Source organism: Triticum urartu, chromosome 2A, assembly GCF_056163025.1.
Source record: "Triticum urartu cultivar PI428250 chromosome 2A, HENAU_Tu73, whole genome shotgun sequence".
Classification (NCBI taxonomy): Eukaryota; Viridiplantae; Streptophyta; class Magnoliopsida; order Poales; family Poaceae; genus Triticum; species Triticum urartu.
The window spans coordinates 476,666,071-476,690,623 of NC_141874.1; the positions used below are offsets into that span (position 1 = coordinate 476,666,071).

Sequence of the window (24,553 nt, forward strand, 5' to 3'; positions counted from 1 at the left end):
GACACGATATTTTACCCAGGTTCGGGCCCTCTCTGTGGAGGTAATACTCTATGTCCTGCTTGATTGATCTTGATTAATATGAGTATTACAAGAGTCGATCTACCACGAGATCGTAATGGCTAAACCCTAGAGGTCTAGCGTGTATGGTTGTGATAATGTGTCTCTCCCTCCGGACTAAGTCCTCCGGTTTATATAGACACCGGGAGGATCTAGGGTTACACAAGGTCGGTTACAAAGAAAGGAATCTACATATTTAGTCGCCAAGCTTGCCTTCCATGCCAAGGAGAGCCCTATCCGGACATGGGTGCATTCTTCGGTCTTCGTATCTTCCCAGCCCATCAGTCTGGCCCATGGCTAACAGGCCGAACGCCCGAGGACCCCTTAGTCCAGGACTCCTCAGCCGTCATCTCCAAACGGTCGGGCACTGACTGCCCGAAGATGCCGCTGGAAGATTCTGCCAAGAAGTGGCAGAATTCCTTCTTCTACGTCCACAACCTCGGCGCAGACCGCATCAACTTGCCGCCCTTCGCCAACTTGCCGCCGAGGGAGAAAAATAACTGGGGTTATTACCGCAAGCATCCGTCGCAGGAGATGCTCAACCTGTGCGAGTGGGAGTCGGTGATGAATGAGCGGGAAGGGCTCACCGGCACCGACCTCATCACCGCCTTCATCAAGCACCGAGTGTTGCCGCTTCAGCAGCGCGGCCACCTTATCGGGGAGATGATCGGGCTTCAGGACCCCACCCACATGTCGAACTTGCGGCTGGGGCGGACCAGGTCGCCCGCCAGGTCAATGATATCTCCAAGGCCAACCTGCGGGACGACTGGGAGTTCGGGAAGTCTCCGTGCAGCCAGGCGAACCCGGCGCCCGCGATGAGTCCCTAGACTCCGTACTTTCCTGCTACTCATCTTCTTATTCGCCCCTACGCGGCGCGGAAGGTACTTCTGAATGCCATCTGACATCCTTATGACCGGGCACGGACACAGGTGGCGCTCGCTGCCCCGGAGGATCCCGAGGCCCATGGCGGAGGGGAGGGGGAAACCGCCGACGTGGGCAGAGGGTGCCGAGCGGGTAAGCTTGACTTCACTTCCTGAGTTGTCGGTTGCGGTACGGTCTTGGGGATGCCGACACGAGTCGCCACTGTATAGTAGTGGTAGGTGGGGGAGGCGGCGGCGCAGCCGGAGCCGGGTCGTCTCGGGGGGTGCCGGCGGCGAGCCGACCGCACGAGAAAGACAACGTCGCGCCGTGGGCCTCGACCGCGAAATGTGCGGCGGACCCGGCCGTTGGTGCGAAGCCGCCTGCCAAGAGGAGGCACGGCGCTCCGCAGGAGAGGGAAGGAGGCCCGCCATTCCATTGGTGTCTGGGTGAGTTCCCTTCTTGCTTGAACCGAGTGGCCGAGCGGCTCTGCTTGGCTCTTGCGTTTTTACTTTGTCTTGTGTTTCAGGTCGCCAATCTCGTTGGCGCTGGCGGGAGCGGATGCTGCGTCCAACGAGGGCGCCACGTTTCGGAGGAGCCGGTCTGGCACCATCGACCGGGACGAGGAGGATGAGCGGGCAGAGGCGGCAGATCCGGACCTTGGCCTGACCCGCCCGATGCCGAAGGCCACGCCAGGCGGGACCGGAACAGGGCCGTGGCGGAGCTGGAGGCAGTGTCAACCCAGGCCTGGGTTAATGCCGCGGTGATGTGGGCACGGGCCGGCGAGGAGTCGGCGTGGCCGGAGATGCCGGCAGGGACGGTGGCGGTGACGGTCTTTGTGCCGGCGTCGAGGGGAGAGCGCGGTCGGGATGGCAGTGCGTTCTTGATGGACCTCGACCAGGAGGTCGTGGTGCTTAAGGCGAGGCATCGTTGGTGGTGGGGACGCAGGCCACCCCGGCCACCGAACCTGCGATGGCGCCGGAAAGGGTGCTGGAGAGGGTGCCGGCTGCGGGGGAGGCGGCAAGCGGATAGCGCGCCCGGGCGCTCAGGCCGGAGGGCGCCGGGCCATCGGGTCGCAGCCGACGCGCAGCAAGGCCAGCGAGGTCTTCTTCGGGCCTCTGACCCAGGAGGAGGCGGCAATGGCCGCCATGACTCGGCGCCTATGAGGGCGGGGGGCCGGATCCAGGCCTTCGCCCAGGCCGAGGTGGAGCAGGCGCAGGAGCTGGAGCGCGCCGTGTGCGTAAGTTTTTTCCTTGCCTTCTGTTTTTTCTTCGTGGGGGAGCGCTAGCGCACCCACTTGGTGTAGCCCCGAGATTCGGGCCAACTGGGTAGCAGTTGGATCGAATCTTAAATTGATGTCTTCGTGTTGACCGTCGCTTCTTGTAGCAACTGGATTCCGACCAGGTCAGTGTCTTCAACCGGCTTCTGGAGAAGCACTGGCAGCTCAAGGAGCAGCTCGCCGCCAAGGAGGAGGAGCTCTGCACCGGGGCAGGTATTCTTTTGCATGCTCTTTTTTAGTGGGGGCACGCTAGCGCACCCACTAGGTGTAGCCCCGAGATTCGGGCCAACTATGTAGTAGTTGGGTCGAATCTTAAATTGCTGACTTTGTTTTTGACTCTTTCTTCTGCAGCCGAGGTGCTGTCTTGGAGGACCTGGCTGATTCGAGCCAACATTCATTAAAATTGGCTTGTTGCCGACACCGGCTGGCTTGGGGCTAAGGTAGCAAGGGCGAGGGCGGCGGCGACGGGAGCCCAGCGGGCGCTCGAAGAAGCCAGCCGGTTGCGGGAGCAGCTGGAGGGCGACAAGGGCCGCCTTGAGGACGAGCTAGGATGGCTTAAGGCAGAAGCCGCCAAGGTTGTGGAGACACAGTGGGCCCTTGCTGAGGCAGGCCAGCAACGCGGCAAGCTGGCCGACGACAAGGGTCAGCTCCTAGCCGAGGTGGAGCTCCAGAAGGCGCTGGTGGCCACGGCGCGTAACACCCCGGATGTAACTTACCAAATTTGTACTCCAACTCTTGCCATTTCCGGCTTTAAGTTATTTTATTTTCTCGGGTTCGGGTTTTTGTCTCTGTGTTTTGTTTTCGTTGTCATGCATCTCATATCATGTCATCATGTGCATTGCATTTGCATATGTGTTCATCTCGTGCATTCGAACATTTTCCCCGTTGTCCGTTTTGCATTCCGATGCTTCGTTCTCCTCCGGTGGTCATTTCTACCTTTCTTTTGTGTGTGGGGATTAGACATTTCCGGATTGGACCGAGACTTGCCAAGTGGCCTTGGTTTACTACCGGTAGACCGCCTGTCAAGTTTCGTACCATTTGGACTTCGTTTGATACTCCAACGGTTAACCGAGGGACCGAAAAGGCCTCGTGTGTGTTGCAGCCCAACACCCCTCCATTTTGGCCCAAAGCCCACCAAAACCCTCTCCATGATCTAGAGCGTTCGATCACGATCGCGTGGCCGCAAACCGCACCTCATTTGGAGCTTCCTAGCTCCCTCTACCTCTATAAATAGGCCCTCCTCCAAAATCCTGGATCTCTTCCCCCCTAACCCTAGCCATTTTTTCCCCGCGGCACGCCGGACATGTCTGCTCTCGCACCGGACGCCTTCCCGCGCCACTGAGGGCTCGCCACGTGGCGCGCCGCCCTCGTCTCCGCCGCCGGCCCGCTCGGCCCGAGCCGGGCCCTCCTCGCCGCGTAGCCGGGCCGCGCCCCGCGCCCGACCCCGCCGCTCGGCTCCCTCGCCCGCGCCCGAGCGCCGCCTCGTCGCCTGACGCGCCGGCCGCCGCGCCCCTCGCCGGCATCGGCGACCGCCCGCGCCGCCTCGCCGCTCCGGCGGTCCCCGTCGCCATCCGCGCCCGCCGGCGCCGCGGCTGACCGCCGCCTCCACGGGCGCCGCCCCGGCCTCTCCTCCCCTCGACCTCGCCTTCCTCCAAGTCCGACGGCTCCGGCCGCCGTCGTTTCCTCTCCGGCGAATAGGATTCTGGCTGTCCTTGGGAAGCGTGCCGCTGGATCTGGATCTAGATCTCGGTTGACCTAATCTCGCCCGAAACCCTATCTTTTTACGTTTTCCTCATGCTATAACTTTGCATCCGTAGCTCCGTTTTTGACATATAGCATATCAAAATGTTCCTCTCAAAGAGCACATCATTTCATTCCATTGCATCATTTTAATTTGAGTTCATCTTGATGCCCGAAATGCTGTTAGAAGAGTGCTACTTGAGATAATTGTCAGATCTGCTGCTCCATTTAGCTATTTGTCATTTTTGCCATGATTATTGTGTGCATGATATGCCCATGAGCTCTACATATGTTTTGTTAAGGATTTTGCCATCTTTCCGAAGATGCAACCCATGTATTTTTGTGATGTGTGTGGTGACTAGCACAGGCTTGCAAAGTGAGGCACTTGGTAAAGCTGATTTCAGGGACAGCATTTCCACGAAGTCCTTGAGCTGTTTATCTCATATGGCCATATGTTCATGTTGTTTCCTAGTGATCCGTGCCTCTTTTGAGGATGATCAGTGAGGATGTTTTGTTAATCTTGTAGTTCTCTATCTATCCATGTCTTTGTTTGCAATTATGGAGCACCCTAGCTTGAGTCAATCGAGCTCTACTTTTGCTACTTCGTGAATCTGGGCAGATTGTCTACTTGTTAGCGATTTTGCCGAGGATGTTGTAGTTGATCCGTGCATTCTATGCTATTGTTCTTGCCCTTTCTAGCTTGCATTTTGTGTATTCTTGATGGGTGTATGCTTAGATTATCATGACTTGCTCGGTAGTGAGTGCATCGAGCTCGTAAACATGCCTACTTGATATCTGTTTTCAGCATGCTCCAGTTTTCCCTAAGTCTGTGATCTGATTATGTTTTTGCCATGTTCACATGCTTGCAATTGTATTTTCTGATCCCTTTTGGCTCAAGGTAACTAAGGGACTTTTGTTAATCTCTTTGAGGAGCTCCATGCCATGCTTTACTTTGCCATGTTCTGGTCCTGTAGCATGTAGTTTTGTTGCCCCGAAGTGTGCTACCTGATCTGAAATTCCAGACAAGTGTTAATATCACTAAGTCTGAAATTTGTTTGTCATATGCATTTTTGCCATGCTTGTTTGAACCTGTTAATAGATGATTTGGCCGTAGCTCAGTGCTGGACTTTTGTTAAGCATCTTCAATGCATCCCTGCCATGTATTTTTATGCCATTTTTGAGTGCTGTAGCTTGTTCATCTCATTGCATTTAGATGGCTACTTGCTGTAAATCGCAGAACGTGGTCATATTTGAATTGCTTTCCATTTCCAAACCGTAACTCCGATTCTGACGTTTTATATCATTTTCAAGCGATTTCATCTCATCTTTCAAGTGGCTCACTTGGATTCCCAAGTTGAGGCCAGGTTCATGCATCCCTTGTCAAATCTTGCATATGCATCCCGCATCGCGTCCCGCATAGCATACCATCCTTGCATCATATTGTTTGATCCTTGCACGTGGTTGATTGTGTCCTTGTTGCTTGTTTGTCTTGTTTGGGTAGAGCCAGGAGACGAGTTCGTTAACGAGGAGCCCGTTGAGTTTTCTTTCGAGGATCCAGTCAACTCTGACAACTTTGCAGGCAAGATGATCATACCCTCGAAATCACTACTATCTTTGCTATGCTAGATTGCTCGCTCTTTTGCTATGCCAATGCTACGATGCCTACCACTTGCTTTCAAGCCTCCCAAATTGCCATGTCAAACCCCTAACCCACCATGTCCTAGCAAACCGTTGATTGGCTATGTTACCGCTTTGCTCAGCCCTTCTTATAGCGTTGTTAGTTGCAGGTGACGATTGGAGACCGTTCCTTGTTGGAACATTATTTACTTGTTGGGATATCATTATATTGCCATGTTATCTTAATGCATCTATATACTTGGTAAAGGGTGGAAGGCTCGGCCTCTCGCCTAGTGTTTTGTTCCACTCTTGCTGCCCTAGTTTCCGTCATATCGGTGTTATGTTCCCGGAGTTTGCGTTCCTTACGTGGTTGGGTTATAATGGGAACCCCTTGATAGTTCACCTTGATTAAAGCTTTTCGAGCAATGCTCAACCTTGGTTTTACCATTTTCCACCTAACCTCTTTTCCCTTGGGTTTCCGGAGCCCGAGGGTCATCTTATTTTAGCCCCCCCCCTCGGGCCAGTGCTCCTCTGAGTGTTGGTCCAACCGAGCGATGTCCGGGGCTACCAGGGGCAACTCTGGGCTGGCCTACCCGACGTCTTGCTCATCCGGTGTGCCCTGAGAACGAGATATGTGCAGCTCCTATCGGGATTTGTCGGCACATTCGGGCGGTGTTGCTAGTCTTGTTTTAACCTGTCAAAGTGTCTTGAAGAACCGAGGTACCGAGTCTGATCGGAACGTCTCGGGAGGAGGTCTATTCCTTCGTTGACCGTGAGAGCTTGTCATGGGCTAAGTTGGGACTCCCCTGCAGGGATTTGAACTTTCGAAAGCCGTGCCCGCGGTTATGGGCAGATGGGAATTTGTTAATGTCCGGTTGTAGATAACTTGAACCTTAACTTAATTAAAATGAATCAACTGAGTGTGTTACCGTGATGGCCTCTTCTCGGCGGAGTCCGGGAAGTGGACATGGTGTTGGAGTAATGCTTGCCACAGGTTGCCCTCTTTAGTTACTCGTTCGTGCTTTGCCTCCTCTTCTCGCTCTCTTTTGCGAACAGGTTAGCCACCATATCTGCTAGTCGCTTGCTGCAGCTCCACATATATTTTTACCTTGCCATACCTATTAAGCTTAAATAGTCTTGATCGCGAGGGTGCGAGATTGCTGAGTCCCTGTGGCTCACAGATTACTATTACACCAGAAGCAGGGCCTGATGATTCCGCTCTAGGTGACGTGCTCGAGCTCAAGTGGGAGTTCGACGAGGACTCTCAATGTTACTATGTTTCCTTTCCTGATGATCAGTAGTGGTGCCCTGTTGGGGGTGATCGAGACCGTGTCGCATGTTGGGTTATCTTTTATTTTGGCGCCGTAGTCGGGCCATGAGTGTTTGGATGATGTAATGCTATTTTATGTACTTGATTGACATGGCGAGTGTAAGCCAACTATGTTATCTCCCCTTTTATTATCTATATATTACACGGGATGTTGTGAAGATTGCCTAACTTGCGACATATGCCTTTAATGTGATTATGTCTCTAAGTCGTGCCTCGACACGTGGGAGCTATAGTCGCATCGAGGGTGTTATACGGCGGAGGAGACCTGTCAGGGGGAAACCCGTCACCGCGAGGAGGTCGAGAAGTCGACCGAGGCCAAGGACGCCAAGCTGAAGGCGGCTCTTGCCAAGGTCGCCGAGCTGGAGAAGTCGCTGCAGGAGCGCGACCGCACCCTTGCCCTGGAGCGGCACGGTACTTTGCTCGAAGCGCAACAGCTGGAAGAGTCCTTCTCTAGTAAGTGCTTTCCTTGTATTCTGCCGAGCTGGGATCCCGGCTTCTTGTCCTTGGTAATTTTTTCTGACTTGCTATTTTTCTTAACAGGGGCCTTCCTGGAGACGCATGAGCTAGCGGAGGAGGCCGTCCGCTTTCAGCGTGACCCACAAGGGGTTGTCGGCTCCGGGACCGACCCGCAGGTGGCCTGGACCTTCCCGGAGATCGTGACCACCGTCGAGGCTCGTCTGCGAGTCTTGGGCGACCAAATGGGGTAGCTCTCTCAGGCCGGCGCGGCGATGATGGCGGCCCTCTGGCCGGGTTCCGTTACGTCGAGCAGCTTCATGCGGCTGGCGTAGTGGTTGGAGGCGGGGCCGGATCGACTCCATGACTGGCGTGTTTCCGCCGCTTGTGCTGGCGCCGAGATGGCGCTCAGGTTTGCGATGTCTTGGCATGCTGACGAAGGGCCCCCCTCTCCCCTTCTCTTCTGGTGGCGCAAGAACGCTGCCGTGGCCATCATCATCACCTCAATCTTCACCAACAACTTCACCGCCATCATCACCAAATCTTTCCCCCTCTATGCAGCGGTGTAACCTCTCTCTTACCCGTTGTAATATCTACTTAAACATGGTGCTCAATGCTATATATTATTTCCCAATGATGTATGGCTATCCTATGATGTTTGAGTAGATCTGTTTTCTCCTATGGGCTATTTGATGATCAAGATTGGTTTGAGTTGCATGTTTTATTATTGGTGCTGTCCTATGGTGCTCTCTGTGTCGTGCAAGCGTGAGGGATCCCCGCTGTAGGGTGTTGCAATACATTCATGATTCGCTTATAGTGGGTTGCATGAGTGACTGAAACACAAACCCGAGTAAGGGGGTTGTTGCGTATGGGATAAATAGGACTTGATGCTTTAGTGCTATGGTTGGGTTTTACCTTATTGATCTTTAGTAGTTGCGGATGCTTGCTAGAGTTCCAATCATAAGTGCATATGATCCAAGTAGAGAAAGTATGTTAGCTTATGCCTCTCCCTCATATAAAATTGCAATAATGATTACCGGTCTAGTTATCGATTGCCTAGGGACAAATAACTTTCTCGTAACAAAAAGGTCTTTACTAAAACTAACTTAGTTGTGTCTTTACCTAAATAGCCCCTACTTTCTATTTACACGTTCTTTATTATCTTGCAAACCTACCCAAAAACATCTATAAAATACTTCTAGTTTCATACTTGTTCTAGGTAAAGCAAACATCAAGCGTGCGTAGAGTTGTATCGGTGGTCGATAGAACTTGAGGGAATATTTGTTCTGCCTTTAGCTCCTCATTGGGTTCAAAACTCTTACTTATCGAAAGAGTCTACAATTGATCCCTATACTTCTGGGTTATCACGCATGCGCTCGATGGCCTTGATCTTCTCCGAGTTTTCCTCAATGTTGCGATCCGAGACGCGGAAGCCGAGTAGCTTTCTGGCCGGGACGCCGAAAACGCACTTTTCCGGGTGGAGCTTGACCTTGTACTCGCGCAGGTTGGCGAAGGTTTCCTTCAGATCATCGAGGAGCGTGAGGTGTTGCTTGGTCTTCACCACAATATCGTCCACATAGACGTGGATGTTGCGGCCGAGTTGCGACAGCAAGCATTTCTGCATGCAGCAGTGGAAGGTGGTGTCGGCGTTCTTCAGGCCCAACGACATGGTGATGTAGCAATACGCCCCAAAGAGCGTGATGAAGGACATATTCAGGGCATCGGCCGAGTCCACCTTGATCTGATGATGTCGGCGTTCTGGGAACAGGGGTCCCCAGACTTGCCTGCCTGCGGCCCGCAGCGTGGCTCCACCAGCGGCCCCGTACGGCCCATCATCAATAGCAAACATTCAAGACCCTCGCGAGGGGACAAGCCTCACGAGGCGGACGACGCAAGACCTCCTCAGGGGCGGCCTCACCAGGCTAGTTCGCGAGGGGCGGAGAGATCAAGGCGAGGGGCACCTCACGACGCTTCTATGACGCAAGCCATGATGACTGGAGCCAGGCGGGCGCCAGTGCACGCAGTGTCCTCGTTTCCTCTTTGGTGCTAAAGGGGCAAGTGCAGACGAGGAGTCCTGGGGCATCAGGCAAAGGTTTCCATGGCGGTGCAACAAGACCAAGACCAACAGGACAGCAGGACGGAGGTCACCGTGGTGCCCAAGATGGCGTCACCACCAGAGCCTTTGGCAGGCTAAGACTACTTTTCTCAGGATAGCTTGTACTAGTTGTCTCCCTTCGAATTTGGCCGTTGTGGGATCTCTTCCTGCTCAATATTTGGGAAGAGGACCAGGGCCGCTATAAATAGGACTAGCCAACACCATAGGGAGGCAGCTGATTTGGACCTAGATCGGATCCATATCACCCCAGCCACTCAAGTTCACTAAGCACATGAACACCTCTCCTCACGAGGCTGTTCTTCCCTTATAACTGTTCATCCTCAGCCCAAGAGGCAATCCACCACACCACACTGGAGTAGGGTATTACACCACAACGGTGGCCCGAACCAGTATAAATCTTGTGTCTCATGTTCTTTGGGTTCGTTGAGCTAGGCCGTGAGATCGTAGAGTGTGCGAACTAGAGAGGGGGAGAGATCTTTATGCGCACCCCATTGTTCGAACCTCAAGGGTTTTGCCAAAACCCGAAAGCCGACATTTGGCGCGCCAGGTAGGGGTGCGCCGGAGCTTCTCTTCCCCCGGTTGATCCGCCGACGCCTCGTGGGTCCGATGTCCGGCGACTCAAGGACCAAAGCTGACCTCTGGGCAGCTTGGCCAGCCCGAGTGGCGCCATCCACCCAAGAAGACCTCAACCCAGCGCCCCAGGCAGCGCACACAGTCAAAGGCCGTCCACCCTCACTCCATGACAAGTGCGGGCGGACGCAAGGGCCTCAAGCTAGGCTGCGGCCACGGCGCCACACACCCGACGGGAACAAGCAAACATGAGGGCCGCACTCACAGTAGCTCGGGAGCTACTGCGATGTCGGATGATGGAGAGCGGCCGTGACGCATTGCTGGAGCGCGGCGCCAAGCTACTGGACGCCGTGGCCTTGGGAGCACCGCCCTTCTGTTCCTAGCTCATGCCTCAGGCCACGGCCGGATCGCATGGCGGGCCTCGCCGCGCCCATGCACCCTCAAGTGCGCCAAGAGGCTTCACCGACACCGGCGTGGCCAAAAGCTCTCGGCGCCCACTCGCGCACGCGCCACCTCCGATGGGCGCGGGCACGAGCGTTGCCACCCGCGGCCTCGGCGGAGTGCCGCCCTAATATCCTTAGGGCGGCGCAACATGGAGCGTGGGGCACTTTGGCGAGGTCTTCAGGGCAGCGGCCTCGGAGGCCTACGTGCCCCGCATGATAGACTAGGAGTACGTGCTGGAAGACCACCCCGGCTCGTTCCTCGAGCCAGGCTGGGAGGATGAGACGCTGGAAGCTGAGGCCTTCCAGGAGCCCCCCGAGCGCGCCGTGAGCCTCACCAACCATGCTAGCGACGACAGCTACAAGGTACCACTAATCTCTCAGGAGCAAGCTTATGCTAACCATGGGTCGCAGGAGGATCAGGTCACAACGGCGGACAGCGGCCCCAGCTCAACGGCCTCCCTCCCACCAGGAGGAGCGCACTTTGGGCTGCAGGGGAGAGGCCGGGAGCCAGGTCCCTCCCCGCATCACACGGAGCAAGGCGCCCCCAGGAGGTAGGCCCTCTGCGGGGAGGTGCTGATGAGCCTTCCCCTGGCAGAGGACCCGTGGTCGCCGAGGGTGCCGCTGGCATCCCGTTTTCCCCTTGGCTTCATCCTAGTTTCCGATCGAACTAATGGTGGTCGAGGGCGGCGCAAGGCGGGGCCCGCGTCTGGCGATATGAACTAAGGCTCACGCCTATGAAGATCTCCGCTCGTCACACTCTCACGTAATAATGAGTGGGGTTGTACACGCCCCGGAGTCTCAGGAGCGCCGCCCTCGGGCCTCGGGGGCTCCCTCCCACGCCTAGTGGCAGCACTTAGCTCTGCACTGGTGGGAAGACAAGAAGACTAGACTAGGTGCCGGACGCAGCCATTTGCTCTTAACCTCTTTTCTGTAGCCCTATTTCTGGCTTTGGATTTAAGTTAAAGTTGAATTTTCATTGCTATGCGAGGGGGGTGACTTTCCTCGTTCGTTCGATTTCTTGCCATCAGGTTCCTTGCCCGACTCGGAGTTAGCACCTGCTGCCTCCCCCTCGAGAGCCCCTCGAGAGCGGGGGCTGGGCGCGACACGCACGTGCGGCGCGCACGCCCTTCCATGGCTGGCGCTTGCTCCTCGCGACGCCCTCTCAGGCGGATCAGCAGGTCCTTCAGGAGCTCACGACCTCACGAACTAGCCAGAAACTGGTCCTGACCAAGGTAAATTTCAGCAGTAGACTCGCGGCATGACTCGCGGGCCCATAAAAACACATCTTCAGCTTGGCCTAAGGAATAGAGGCAGTAATCTGTTTACATGAGGGGCTCCCCCTCCCAAAATGCTCTCACAACTTTCAGGGTCGTGCCCAAGTTTTCACTTACAGGCTCAACAATGAGGGAGCATGGGCTCAATCGGACATATCGCTCGCCGCGTCCTCCGGGACGCCCTCAGACGCGTCGCTGGCATCATCATCACCATAGCTGGTGCCACCATCCACGTCACCAGAATCACCGTCACCATTTCCGGCGTTGCCCGCACCATCGTCGACCATGTCACCTTCATTCGCAGCGACCACCACCGCGTCATCCTCGGAGGTGAAGGGTCTGACTAGAGCATACACATTGTCCTCTACCCAGCACGTCAGGTCGTCCCGTATGTCCTCGGGCACAGGGGCAATGGCAGCATCGAAGTCAAAGTTGGGGTTGGTGTTCTGGAGGTGGATGAAGACACGGGAGAACGCGCGCTTGAGCAGGCCGCGACTCCTCTCCTCAACAAGCACGCGAGCCCTCTCGGATTGATTCTCCAGGCGTGTCATCTCATTGGTGAAGAAAAGGAGGTGACTGGCGTAGTCGTTCGAGTGGGGATGAGGTGCATTTTCGTCACAGACGGTGCCTAGCACCGCGTTGGCTCTGACCCTGAGGTTTTGGACATTGGGGGCGTGCTCGCGCTCCAGCGTCCACCGCCGGAGCGCTTCCTCCCTGCCCTGTTGCACAGAGGATTCGGCGCCGGTGACTGATACATCTCCAATGTATCTATAATTTTTGATTGCTCCATGGTATATTATCTACTATTTTGGACACTATTGGGCTTTATTTTCCACTATTATATTATTTTTGGGACTAACCTATTAACCGGAGGCCCAGCCCAGAATTGCAGTTTTTTTTGCCTATTTTAGGGTTTCGAAGAAAAGGAATATCAAATGGAGTCCAAACGGAATGAAACCTTCGGGAACGTGATTTTCTCGCCGAACATGATCCAGGAGACTAGGATCCTACGTCAAGCAACCAACCGGGAGGCCACGAGGTAGGGGGGGCACCCCTACCCCACCCCCCCTAGGTGCGCCCTCCACCCTCGTGGGCCCTCTATTGCTCCACCGACATACTTCTTCCTCCTATATATACCTACGTACCCCCAAACGATCAGAACAGGAGCCAAAACCCTAATTCCACCGCCGTAACTTTCTGTATCCATGAGATCCCATCTTGGGGCCTGTTCCGGAGCTTCGCTGGAGGGGGCATCGATCACAGAGGGCTTCTACATCAACACCATCGCCTCTCCGATGAAGTGTGAGTAGTTTACCTCAGACCTACGGGTCCATAGTAATTAGCTAGATGGCTTCTTCTCTCTTTTTGGATCTCAATACAAAGTCCCCCGCTCTCTTGTGGAGATCTATTCGATGTAATCTTCATTTTGCGGTGTGTTTGTTGAGACCGATGAATTGTGGGTTTATGATCAAGTTTATCTATGAACAATATTTGAATCTTCTCTGAATTCTTTTATGTATGATTGGTTATCTTTGCAAGTCTCTTTGAATTATCAGTTTGGTTTGGCCTACTAGATTGATCTTTCTTGCAATGGGAGAAGTGCTTAGCTTTGTGTTCAATCTTGCGGTGTCCTTTCCCAGTGACAGTAGGGGCAGCAAGGCACGTATTGTATTGTTGCCATTGAGGATAACAAGATGGAAGTTTCATCATATTGCATGAGTTTATCCCTCTACATCATGTCATCTTGTTTAAGCCGTTACTCTGTTCCTATGAACTTAATACTCTAGATGCATGTTGGATAGGGGTCGATGTGTGGAGTAATAGTAGTAGATGCAGGCAGGAGTCGGGCTACTTGTCTTTGACGTGATGCCTATATACATGATCATACCTAGATATTCTCATAACTATGCTCAATTCTATCAATTGCTCAACAGTAATTTGTTCACCCACCGTAAAATACTTATGCTCATGAGAGAAGCCACTAGTGAAACCTATGCCCCCGGGTCTATCTTCATCATATTAATCTACCAATACTTAGTTATTTTCATTGCCTTTTATTTTACTTTGCATCTTTATCATAAAAATACCAAAAATATTATCTTATCATATCTATCAGATCTCACTCTCGTAAGTGACCATGAAGGGATTGACAACCCCTTGTCGTGTTGGTTGCGAGGATTTATTTGTTTTGTGCAGGTGCGAGGGACTCGGGCGTAGCCTCCTACTCGATTGATACCTCGGTTCTCAAAAACTGAGGGAAATACTTACGCTACTTTGCTGCACCACCCTTTCCTCTTCAAGGGAAAACCAACGCAAGTGCTCAAGAGGTAGCAAGAAGGATTTCTGGCGCCGTTGCCGGGAAGGTCTACACAAAAGTCAAACATACCAAGTACCCATGACAAACCCTTATCTCTCGCATTACATTATTTTCCATTAGCCTCTCGTTTTCCACTCCCCCACTTCACCCTTGCCATTTTATTCGCCCCCTCTCTCTCTATCCTCCCTCTCTTTCTCTATTTGCCTCTTTTTTGCCTTTTGCCCTATCCGCCGTTATGTCTGAAATTGGGGAAATTATTGTCGATATGGATAATAATAATATCATGAAAAATTCTGATGCTCCTGGTGAAGAACCCCCTATCTTACATACAAAAAAAATTCCGTATTGGTAGTGGTAATATTATTGGAAAAGGAGTTATCCAAGATTTCTTTACTTGTGCCGGTGCTTTGCCTTCTATGGGTAGCTCTATCCTTCATAGAACTAGTAGTCTTGCGGACGCTTTTGCCATGCTTGTAGTTGAACTTGAAAGACAATTCATGCACATACACCCTTGCATACAAAGGATTTGCCTAGAATTTTCTAATATTGAGCATTCTTCTGTTAAGCGTGCCGCTACTATATTTTTGGCTCATGAGTTTAGATTCATAATAAAAGAGCCCAAAGAAATATTTGTGCATTATAGGGAGGACACTTGCCGTCCTCCCATAGAGGCTATCCTTTTTGATCAAGAAGAAATAATGCGTTTTCAATCCCTAGACTATGTTGCTTTCAATGAAAATCTTAGAAAAAGGGTTCCTACCAATGTTTTAGTTGACAGAATTTATGAACTTAATGATGATTTGGCCATTCGAAATAATGAACTAGGATATTCTCTTGAGTATAGGCTCACAAAGTTCTGTCAAAGGAATGCTTATAATGATGAATTGGTTGTGCAATACGAAGGGCCAAAGGAGGAACCTATACCTCCCAAAGTTGATCTTGGGGACTTTTGTCCCATTAAATTTAGCCCTTTTTATTACTTTTGCCTTCCAAGAAAACTTGCCACCGAACGTAGAGTATATGAAATGAGTTTTAATGATCTATCTTACTATTATGGCAATACCTAGATCTATCCTTGCTTTTATACCTAGCTAGGGGCGTTAAACCATAGCGCTTGTTGGGAGGAAACCCAATTTTATTTTTATTCCTTGATTTTTGCTCCTGTTTAGTAATAAATAATTTATCTAGCCTCTGTTTTGGTTGTGTTTAATTAGTGTTTGTACCAAGTAGAACCGTTGGGAAGACTTGGGGAAAGTCCTGTTAATCTTGCTGTAAAAAACAGAAACTTTAGCGCTCACGAGAACTTCTTCCATTTTTATTTGGAAAGTGATATTTAGTTAATTCATTTTGCAGATGATTAATAGATAAATTCCTCACGTTCAGCAATTTATTTTAGAATTTTTGGGGTTCCATATCTTGCTCTAGCCACAGATTACTACAGACTATTCTGTTTTTGACAGATTCTGTTTTTTGTGTGTTGTTTGCTTATTTTGATGAATCTATGGCTAGTAAAATAGTTTATAAACCATAGAGAAGTTGTAATACAGTAGGTTTAACACAAATATAAATAAATAATGAGTCCATTACAGTACCTTGAAGTGGTCTTTTGTTTTCTTTCGCTAACGGAGCTCACGAGATTTTCTACTTTAAGTTTTGTGTTGTGAAGTTTTCAACTTTTGGGTAAAGATTTGATGGATTATGGAACAAGGAGTGGCAAGAGCCTAATCTTGGGGATGCCCATGGCACCCCCAAGATAATATAAGGACACCTAAAAGCCAAAGCTTGGGGATGCCCCGGAAGTCATCCCCTCTTTTGTCTACTTCCATCAGTATCTTTACTTGGAGCTATTTTTTTATTCACCACATGATATGTGTTTTTCTTGGAGCGTCTTGTATGATTTGAGTCTTTGCTTTTTAGTTTACCACGATCATCTTTTCTGTACAGACCTTTTGAGAGAGAGACACATGATTCGGAAATTATTAGAATACTCTATGTGCTTCACTTATATCTTTTGAGTTATATAGTTTTGCTCTAGTACTTCACTTATACCTTTTAGAGCATGGTGGTGGATTTGTTTTATAGAAACTATTGATCTCTCATGCTTCACTTAGATTATTTTGAGAGTCTTAAATAGCATGGTAATTTTCTTAAATAATCCTAATATGCTAGGCATACAAGATTAATAATAAAATTCTCTTATGAGTGTGTTGAATACTAAGAGAAGTTTGATGCTTGATGATTGTTTTGAGATATGGAGGTAGTGATATTAAAGTTGTGCTAGTTGAGTAGTTGTGAAATTGAGAAATACTTGTGTTGAAGTTTGCAAGTCCCGTAGCATGCACGTATGGTAAACGTTATGTAACAAATTTGAAACATGAGGTGTTCTATGATTGTCTTCCTTATGAGTGGCGGTCGGGGACGAGCGATGGTCTTTTCCTACCAATCTATCCCCCTAGGAGCATGCACGTAGTGCTTGGTTTTTGATGACTTATATATTTTTGCAATAAGTATGTGAGTTCTTTATGACTAATGTTGAGTCCATGGATTATACGCACTCTCACCCTTCCATCATTGCTAGCCTCTTCGGTACCGTGCATTGCCCTTTCTCACATTGAGAGTTGGTGCAAACTTCGCCGGTGCATCCAAACCCCGTGATATGATACGCTCTTTCACACATAAACCTCCTTATATATTCCTCAAAACAGCCACCATACCTACCTATTATGGCATTTCCATAGCCATTCCGAGATATATTGCCATGCAACTTTCCACCTGCCTGTTTATCATGACACGTTCATCATTGTCATATTGCTTTGCATGATCATGTAGTTGACATCGTATTTGTGGCAAAGCCACTGTTCATAATTTTTCATACATGTCACACTTGATTTATTATCCCGATACACCACCGGAGGCATTCATATAGAGTCATACCTTGTTCTAGTATCGAGTTGTAATCATTGAGTTGTAAATAAATAGAAGTGTGATGATCATCATTTAATAGAGCATTGTCCCAATAAAAGAAGTCCAAATAAAAAATGAAGGCCCAGAAAACATAAATAAAAAGGGACAATGCTACTATCCTTTTTCCACACTTGTGCTTCAAAGTAGCACCATGATCTTCATGATAGAGAGTCTCTTGTTTTGTCACTTTCATATACTAGTGGGAATTTTTCATTATAGAACTTGGCTTGTATATTCCAACAATGGGCCTCCGCAGGTGCCCTAGGTCTTCGTGAGAAAGCAAGTTGGATGCACACCTACTAGTTTCTTTTGTTGAGCTTTCATACATTTATAGTTGTAGTGCATCAGTTGCATGGCAATCCCTACTCCTTGCATTAACATCAATCGATGGGCATCTCCATAGCCCATTGAGTTGCCTCGTTGATGTGAGACTTTCTCCTTTTTTGTCTTCTCCACATAACCCCTATCATTATACTCTATTCCCCCATAGTGCTATATCCATGGCTCACGCTCATGTATTGCGTGAAGGTTTATAAAGTTTGAGATTACTAAAGTATTAAAGAATTGCTTGGCTTGTCATCGGGGTTGTGCATGATGAGAGCATTCTTGTGTGGCGAAAATGGAGCATGACTAAACTATATGATTTTATAGGGATGAACTTTCTTTGGCCATGTTATTTCGAGAAGACATAATTGCTTAGTTAGTATGCTTGAAGTATTATTATTTCAATGTCAATATTAAACTTTTATCTTGAATCTTTCGGATCTGAATATTCGTGCCACAATTAATAAGAATTACATTGAAATTATGCCATGTAGCATTCCACATCAAAAATTCTATTTTTATCATTTACCTACTCGAGGATGAGCGGGAATTAAGCTTGGGGATGCTTGATACGTCTCCAACGTGTCTATAATTTTTGATTGCTCCATGCTATATTATCTACTCTTTTGGACATTATTGGGCTTTATTTTCCACTTTTATATTATTTTTGGGACTAACCTATTAACCGGAGGCCCAGCCCAGAATTGTTGTTTTTTGCCTATTTTAGGGTTTCGAAGAAAAGGAATATCAAATGGAGTCGAAATGGAATGAAACCTTCGGGAACGTGATTTTCTCGCCGAACATGATCCAGGAGACTTGGACCCTACGTCAAGAAACCAACAGGGAGAACACGAGGTAGGGGGCGCGCCTACCCTCCCCCCCCAGGCACGCCCTCCACCCTCGTGGGCCCCCTGTTGCTCCACCGACGTACTTATTCATCCTATATATACCTACGTACCCCCAAACGATCAGAACAGGAGCCAAAATCCTAATTCCACCACCGTAACTTTCTGTATCCACGAGATCCCATCTTGGGGCCTGTTCCGGAGCTCCGCCGGAGGGGGCATCGATCACGGAGGGCTTCTACATCAACACCATAGCCTCTCCGATGAAGTGTGCGTATTTTACCTCAGACCTACAGGTCCATAGTTATTAGCTAGATGGCTTCTTCTCTCTTTTTGGATCTCAATACAAAGTTCTCCCCCTCTCTTGTGGAGATCTATTCGATGTAATCTTCTTTTTGCGGTGTGTTTGTTGAGACCGATGAATTGTGGGTTTATGATCAAGTTTATCTATGAACAATATTTGAATCTTCTCTGAATTCTTTTATGTGTGATTGGTTATCCTTGCAATTCTCTTTGAATTATCAGTTTGGTTTGGCCTACTAGATTGATCTTTCTTGCAATGGGAGAGGTGCTTAGCTTTTGGTTCAATCTTGCGGTGTCCTTTCACAGTGACAGTAGGGGCAGTAAGGCACATATTGTATTGTTGCCATCGAGGATAACAAGACGGGGTTTTCATCATATTGCATGAGTTTATCCCTCTACATCATGTCATCTTGCTTAAGGCGTTACTCTGTTCTTATGAACTTAATACTATAGATGCATGCTGGATAGTGGTAGATGTGTGGAGTAATAGTAGTAGATGCAGGCAGGAGTCGGTCTACTTGTCTTGGACGTGATGCCTATATACATGATCATACCTTGATATTCTCATAATTATGCTCAATTCTGTCAATTGCTCAACAGTAATTTGTTCACCCGCCGTAAAATACTAATGCTCTCGAGAGAAGCCACTAGTGAAACCTATGGCCCCCCGGGTCTATCTTCATCATATTAATCAACCAATACTTAGTTATTTTCATTGCCTTTTATTTTACTTTGCATCTTTATCATAAAAATACCAAAAATATTATCTTATCATATCTATTAGATCTCACTCTCATAAGTGACCGTGAAGGGATTGACAACCCCTTTTCGCGTTGGTTGCGAGGATTTATTTGTCTTGTGCAGGTGCGAGGGACTCGCGCGTAGCCTCCTACTGGATAGATACCTTGGTTCTCAAAAACCGGGGGAAATAGTTACGCTACTTTGCTGCACAACCCTTTCCTCTTCAAGGTAAAACCAACGCAAGTGCTCAAGAGGTAGCAGTGACCCGCTGCTGAAGGGAAAACAGCTCGGCACGTGCAGAAGCCAGCTCGGCTTGCACCGAAGACAGGGCGGCTACGGCGGCTTTTTCGCGACGTTCAGCCTCATCCAACCCTAACCTGAGGGCATTAGTCCTGCCCACAGCCTCGGCTTCCACAAGCTTCAACTTCAGGTCGTACCTGCCCACAAGATTCGCGCGAGCCTCGGCCGCCCGGCGGTCGACTTCCTCCTGGGCCTTGGCCTCGCGCGCGTCGACAGCATCCTCAGCTTGGGAAACCCGGTGCTCCCTCAATGCCAACCGCTTGAGCTCAGGATCTCTTCAGGATCTCTTCCTCCTCGGCAGGATCTCTTCAGGATCTCTTCCTCCTCGCGCCTCAGGATCTCTTCCTCCTCGGCAGGCGCCCCCTTCATCGACGTGAGGGCAGCCTTGCGCGCCTCCACTTGCTGCTCCAGGGAGGCACTCCAGGCATGGAGCTCCCACATGCGCTTCTCTGCGATCTCGCGATGTCGATTAGTTTCCCAGGCTTCTTCCAAGGCTCGGGCGCAAGCTTCGCGCGAGGTTGCGAGAGACGCTTCGGCCTTCGAGTTATGAAGCTCATGTTGGTGGCGCCCGAGGTTGATGGCCACCTTCAGTTTATGCCACTCTTCCACCAGCCGAAGACCCTCAGCCTCAAGGCCCGCGTCTACATCCGCGAGCTCCCCGCCCAGCCGGCTCATCGCGCCCATCGCCTCCCTGAAGAGCTCGTGGCGGACGATGCTCCATTCGTGTGCAACTTTGAGCGCGCGGCCGACTCCGTCCTCCATGCCAGGGCCCGTCGACAGGAGCCGAAGCGGCTAGCCCCCTTCCTGTAGGGGGCTGGCGCCCCTCCAGATGCCGACTGGGCTTCGGCAGGAGCCCGGTTAGGATGAGGCTCACTGCTCGAAGAAGGAACCAAGACCGAAGCCATCCGGTCGCTGTCTATAACCAGAGGAGGAGTCCTTGGCACGCTCGTCACACCCCCGACGAGGCAACAAAGAAGAGACGGCAGGAGTGTGGGCTCAAGGCGCCAAGCTAGGCGCCTGCCTCTGCAGCCGACCTCGCAACGGGGGCAGCATGTTGGCCTGGGACGTTTAAGGCCAACAGGAGATCCGAGGCAGGAGGAGTTTGCTTCCCGAGGGGCTTCGCAGCCTTAGCAGATGGGATCCTGAAGAGCCACCGTCAGGAAGGGAAGCAGCACTCAAGGAATTACAAAGATAAGGTACTTACTCATCTATGGGGATGTACTTCTTCTGTTTCAACGGCCGGAAAGTGCCTCTACCGCAGCTTGGGGAGCCATTCCTCTTGCGGAGCGCATCAAAGTCTACACGGAGCCGGTCGAAGCGTTGGGCGTGGCGACCAGCGTAGGGCGCGGCTGGTGAAGCGCCCAAGGGGGTGACTTCAGGAGCACCAAGCTAGGGTGAGCCATCAAGTACCGCCTCATGACATCCTCCAGAGGCCTCGCGGGCTTCAGCCTTGGGAGCAGCGGGTTGCGTCGCCCCCTCAACTACTTCCTCAGCGCGAGAGTTGTGGGCTCCCGAAGTTGACGCCTCGAGAACTGCGGCGGCTCCAATGGTGCGCCGCCCGCGCCTCCAGCTTCTGGTGATGCTTTCCCCCCTGCGTCCACTCTTGGGGCAAGTTCGGCGCCGGCGGCAAGGATGGGAACCATGGTGACGGGGTTCTCACGGGACCCCTCAAGGCCAACCAGACGCAGCCCCAAATCGTCAAAGGGGGCATCTGCCCCGCGAACTCCACCCTGTTCGAGCAGCAGTACAAGAGACAGCCCACCGGTGGCATATCGGCTAGCGAGGGGTTGCCCGCCAGGACCTTGAGACTATTCTTTGTTCCTCAAGCGGAAGCTCCAACTCCTGGAGCATCATGTGATCCGGGCCGACAGATAAGGCCCACATCGGCTGGGAATGGCGCTGGAATGGGGCGACGCGGTGTTGGAGGAACTCCTTCATCACCATGGGCGCGGTCAAGCCAAGGTCTTTCAACCTCCTCATCTGGAGCCAGATAAAGGCATGGCGGGGGCTCGTAAGCTTCTCGTGAGCCCAGTTGGAGCTGGGAACGGCGGGCGCAGACGGAGGCAAGAGCAAAGGGCTGAGCACTCCGACATGCACATACACCCACCGCGTCCGGAACCCGCTCACAGACGGCAGGAGCTCGAAGTCAATCCACGAGTCGGCCGTCACCGCCACGGCCTGGAAGCTCAGGCACCCCGAGCATTGCTGGGGGTCGGTCAGGTGCAGCAAGAAGAAATGGCGCAGAAGGGCCATGAAGGGGGCGATGCACACCATGGCCTCGCAGACGAAGGCGAAGACGGCAAGAAGAGCGACATATTGGGGATCTAAGTGCAGCAGATGAATCTGGTAATGGGAAAGCACAGCGTTGAAGAAGGCGGAGAAGGGGGGAACCAGACCGGCCCACACGGCGTCGACGAAGAACTGGACCTCGGTGGCTGCTCTATCGACAGAAGATCAGGACGCCGGCCAGGCCGCCGTCCCACCCCATTCGTAGAAGCTAGTGGCGAGCGCAAGGCGGACCTTGTCCATGGCCTCCACATTAAGCACCCGCAATCGGCCAACAGCGGGCTCGACGGTAGGAGGCGGGTTGGCTGAAGACAGGGGCTTCTTCCCTTTCTCCGTCCGGTTCGATGCCATAACGATGGGGAGGACTAAGCTCACATTGGATTGGGAAAGGAAGCTAAGGTTCGAGGAAGCGAAGGAGTCGGGGGTGAGTTGCCAGCAAGGGGAAAATAACTGTGTGGGACGCCGTCGCCGCCGAGCCAGGCGGATATCAAGGCTGCGTAGGGAAGCGGGGCCGCCCACGTCCAATCAATCGGCATGTGTCAAGCAGGGCCGCGAGCTATTGGGGCCCACGGAGCTCCGCCCATGCCCTTTGGCTTCGCCTCGAAGCCAAGCCCGAGCGCGCCTTGGGCCTAGGGGCTACTGTCAGTGTTCTGGTAACGGGGGTCCCCAGACTTGCCTTCCTGCGGCCCGCAGCGTGGCTCCACCAGCGGCCCCGTACGGCCCATCTTCACAAGCAAACATTCAAGACCCTTGCGAGGGGCCAATCCTCGCGAGGAGGACGACGCAAGACCTCCTCAGGGGCGGCCTCACCAGGCTGGTTCGCGAGGGGCGGAGAGATCAAGGAGAGGGGCACCTCACAAGACTTCTGTGATGCAAGCCATAACGACTGGAGCTAGGTGGGCGCCAGGCAGGCGCCAGCGCGCAGTGTCCCCGTTTCCTCTTTGGTGCTAAAGGGGCAAGCGCAGACGATGAGTCCCGAGGCATCAGGCAAAGGTTTCCATATCGGTGCAACAAGACCAAGACCAGCAGGACGGCAGGACGGAGGTCACCCTGGAGCCCGAGACGGCGTCACCACCAGAGCCTTTGGCAGGCTAAGACTACTTTTGTCAGGATAGCTTGTACTAGTTGTCTCCCTTCGAATTTGGCCGTTGTGGGATCCCTTCCTGCTCAATATTTGGGAAGAGGACCAGGGCCTCTATAAATAGGACTAGCCACCACCATAGGGATGTAGATGATTCGGACCTAGATCGGATCCATATCACCCCAGCCATTCAAGTTCACTAAGCACAAGAACACCTCTCCTCGCGAGGCTTTTCTTCCCTTGTAACTGTTCATCCTCAGCCCAAGAGGCAATCCACCACACCACACTGGAGTAGGGTATTACACCACAACGGTGGCCCGAACCAGTATAAATCTTGTGTCTCATGTTCTTTGGATTCGTCGAGCTAGGCCGTGAGATCATAGAGTGTGCGAACTAGAGAGGGGAGAGATCTTTGTGCGCACCCCATTGTTCGAACCTCAAGGGTTTGCCGAAACCCTAAATCCGATAGATGATAGCCCGAGTAAGCATCCAGGAAGGACAGGAGCTCGCACCTGGTAGTGGAGTCGATGACTTGGTCGATTCACGGGAGGGTGAATGGATCTTTGGGGCATGCCTTGTTCAGGCTGGTGTAGTCGATACACATGCGCCAGGTCTTGTTCTTCTTTAGGACGAGGACTGGGTTGGCCAGCCACTTGGGGTGAAACACTTCCATGATGAAGCCGGTCGCCAAAAGCTTGGCGACCTCTTCACCGATGGTTCGTCTCTTCTCTTCGGAAAACATCGCATGGGTTGACGGACAGGCATGGCGTCCTTACGGACGTGGAGTTTGTGCTCAGTGTACTTCCTCGGGATACCCGGCATGTCCTTTGGGTTCCATCCAAAAATATCTCGATTCTCATGGAGGAAGTCGACAAGCTCGCCTTCCTATTTGCTGTTGAGGCGGGTGCCCATGACAACATACTTGCTGCAGATGGGGTCTTTCGGGTTCAGCTTCATTTTCTTGGTCTCCTTGGAGGGCTTGAACGAGGCCTCGTCGGCGGGCTCCTCGGCCGGGATTGGCGTGGCCGATGTTTCGTTGGCCAAGGTGATGATCCGGTCGAGTTGGCACCGCTCCTCGGCTATGACCAGCGACTCGGCCAGCTTGGCGTCGTCTCGGGCGCACTCTATGGACTTGTAGTAGTAGCCAGTGATGGTGATGAGGCCCTTCGGACCCCGCAGCTTCATCTTCAGGTAGGCGTAGTAGGGAACTGCCATGAACTTGGCGAGCGCGGGCCGGCCCAGCAGCGCATGGTACGCGCTGGTTAGGTCTATCACCTCAAACCAGAGCGGCTTGCGTCGGAAATGGTCGCTGTTGCCAAATAGGATGTCGAGCCAGACCCGGCCGATTGGAGAACAGGAGTGCCCAGGAACGATGCCGTGGAAGATCGTCTGGGTCGGCTCCAGGTCTTTGGCCTCGAGGCCGAGCTTGGTCATGGTGCCACGGTAGAGGATATTGATGCTGCTACCGCGTCGATGAGGACTCAGGAGAACTTACACGTGTGCCGACGCACGGTGTTGGTGGAGTCGAGGACGAGGGCGTAGCCACCCGGACTCGTCATGACAGCCGGGTGGTCCTCCCGGGTCCATGCGACCGTGCGCTCCGACCACTGCAAGTACTTCGGTTTTGCCGGGAAGATGGTGTTCACCTCCTGCCG

The 24,553-nt window shown here is 51.9% G+C and overlaps 1 protein-coding gene across 1 annotated transcript; it reads right to left on the reverse strand.

Annotated features, from left to right (window-relative positions):
- Positions 1–23,783: 23,783 nt before the first annotated feature.
- LOC147985520 (uncharacterized) lies at positions 23,784–24,332 on the reverse strand. Its single transcript, XM_087541617.1, has one exon. The coding sequence runs from the start codon at positions 24,330–24,332 to the stop codon at positions 23,784–23,786; it is 549 nt and encodes a 182-aa protein (XP_087397743.1).
- Positions 24,333–24,553: the final 221 nt, after the last annotated feature.

Coding starts and splice junctions, on each gene's coding strand:
- LOC147985520 (XM_087541617.1), bottom strand. CDS start 24,332: ATGACCAAGCTCGGCCTCGAGGCCAAAGACCTGGAGCCGACCCAGACG.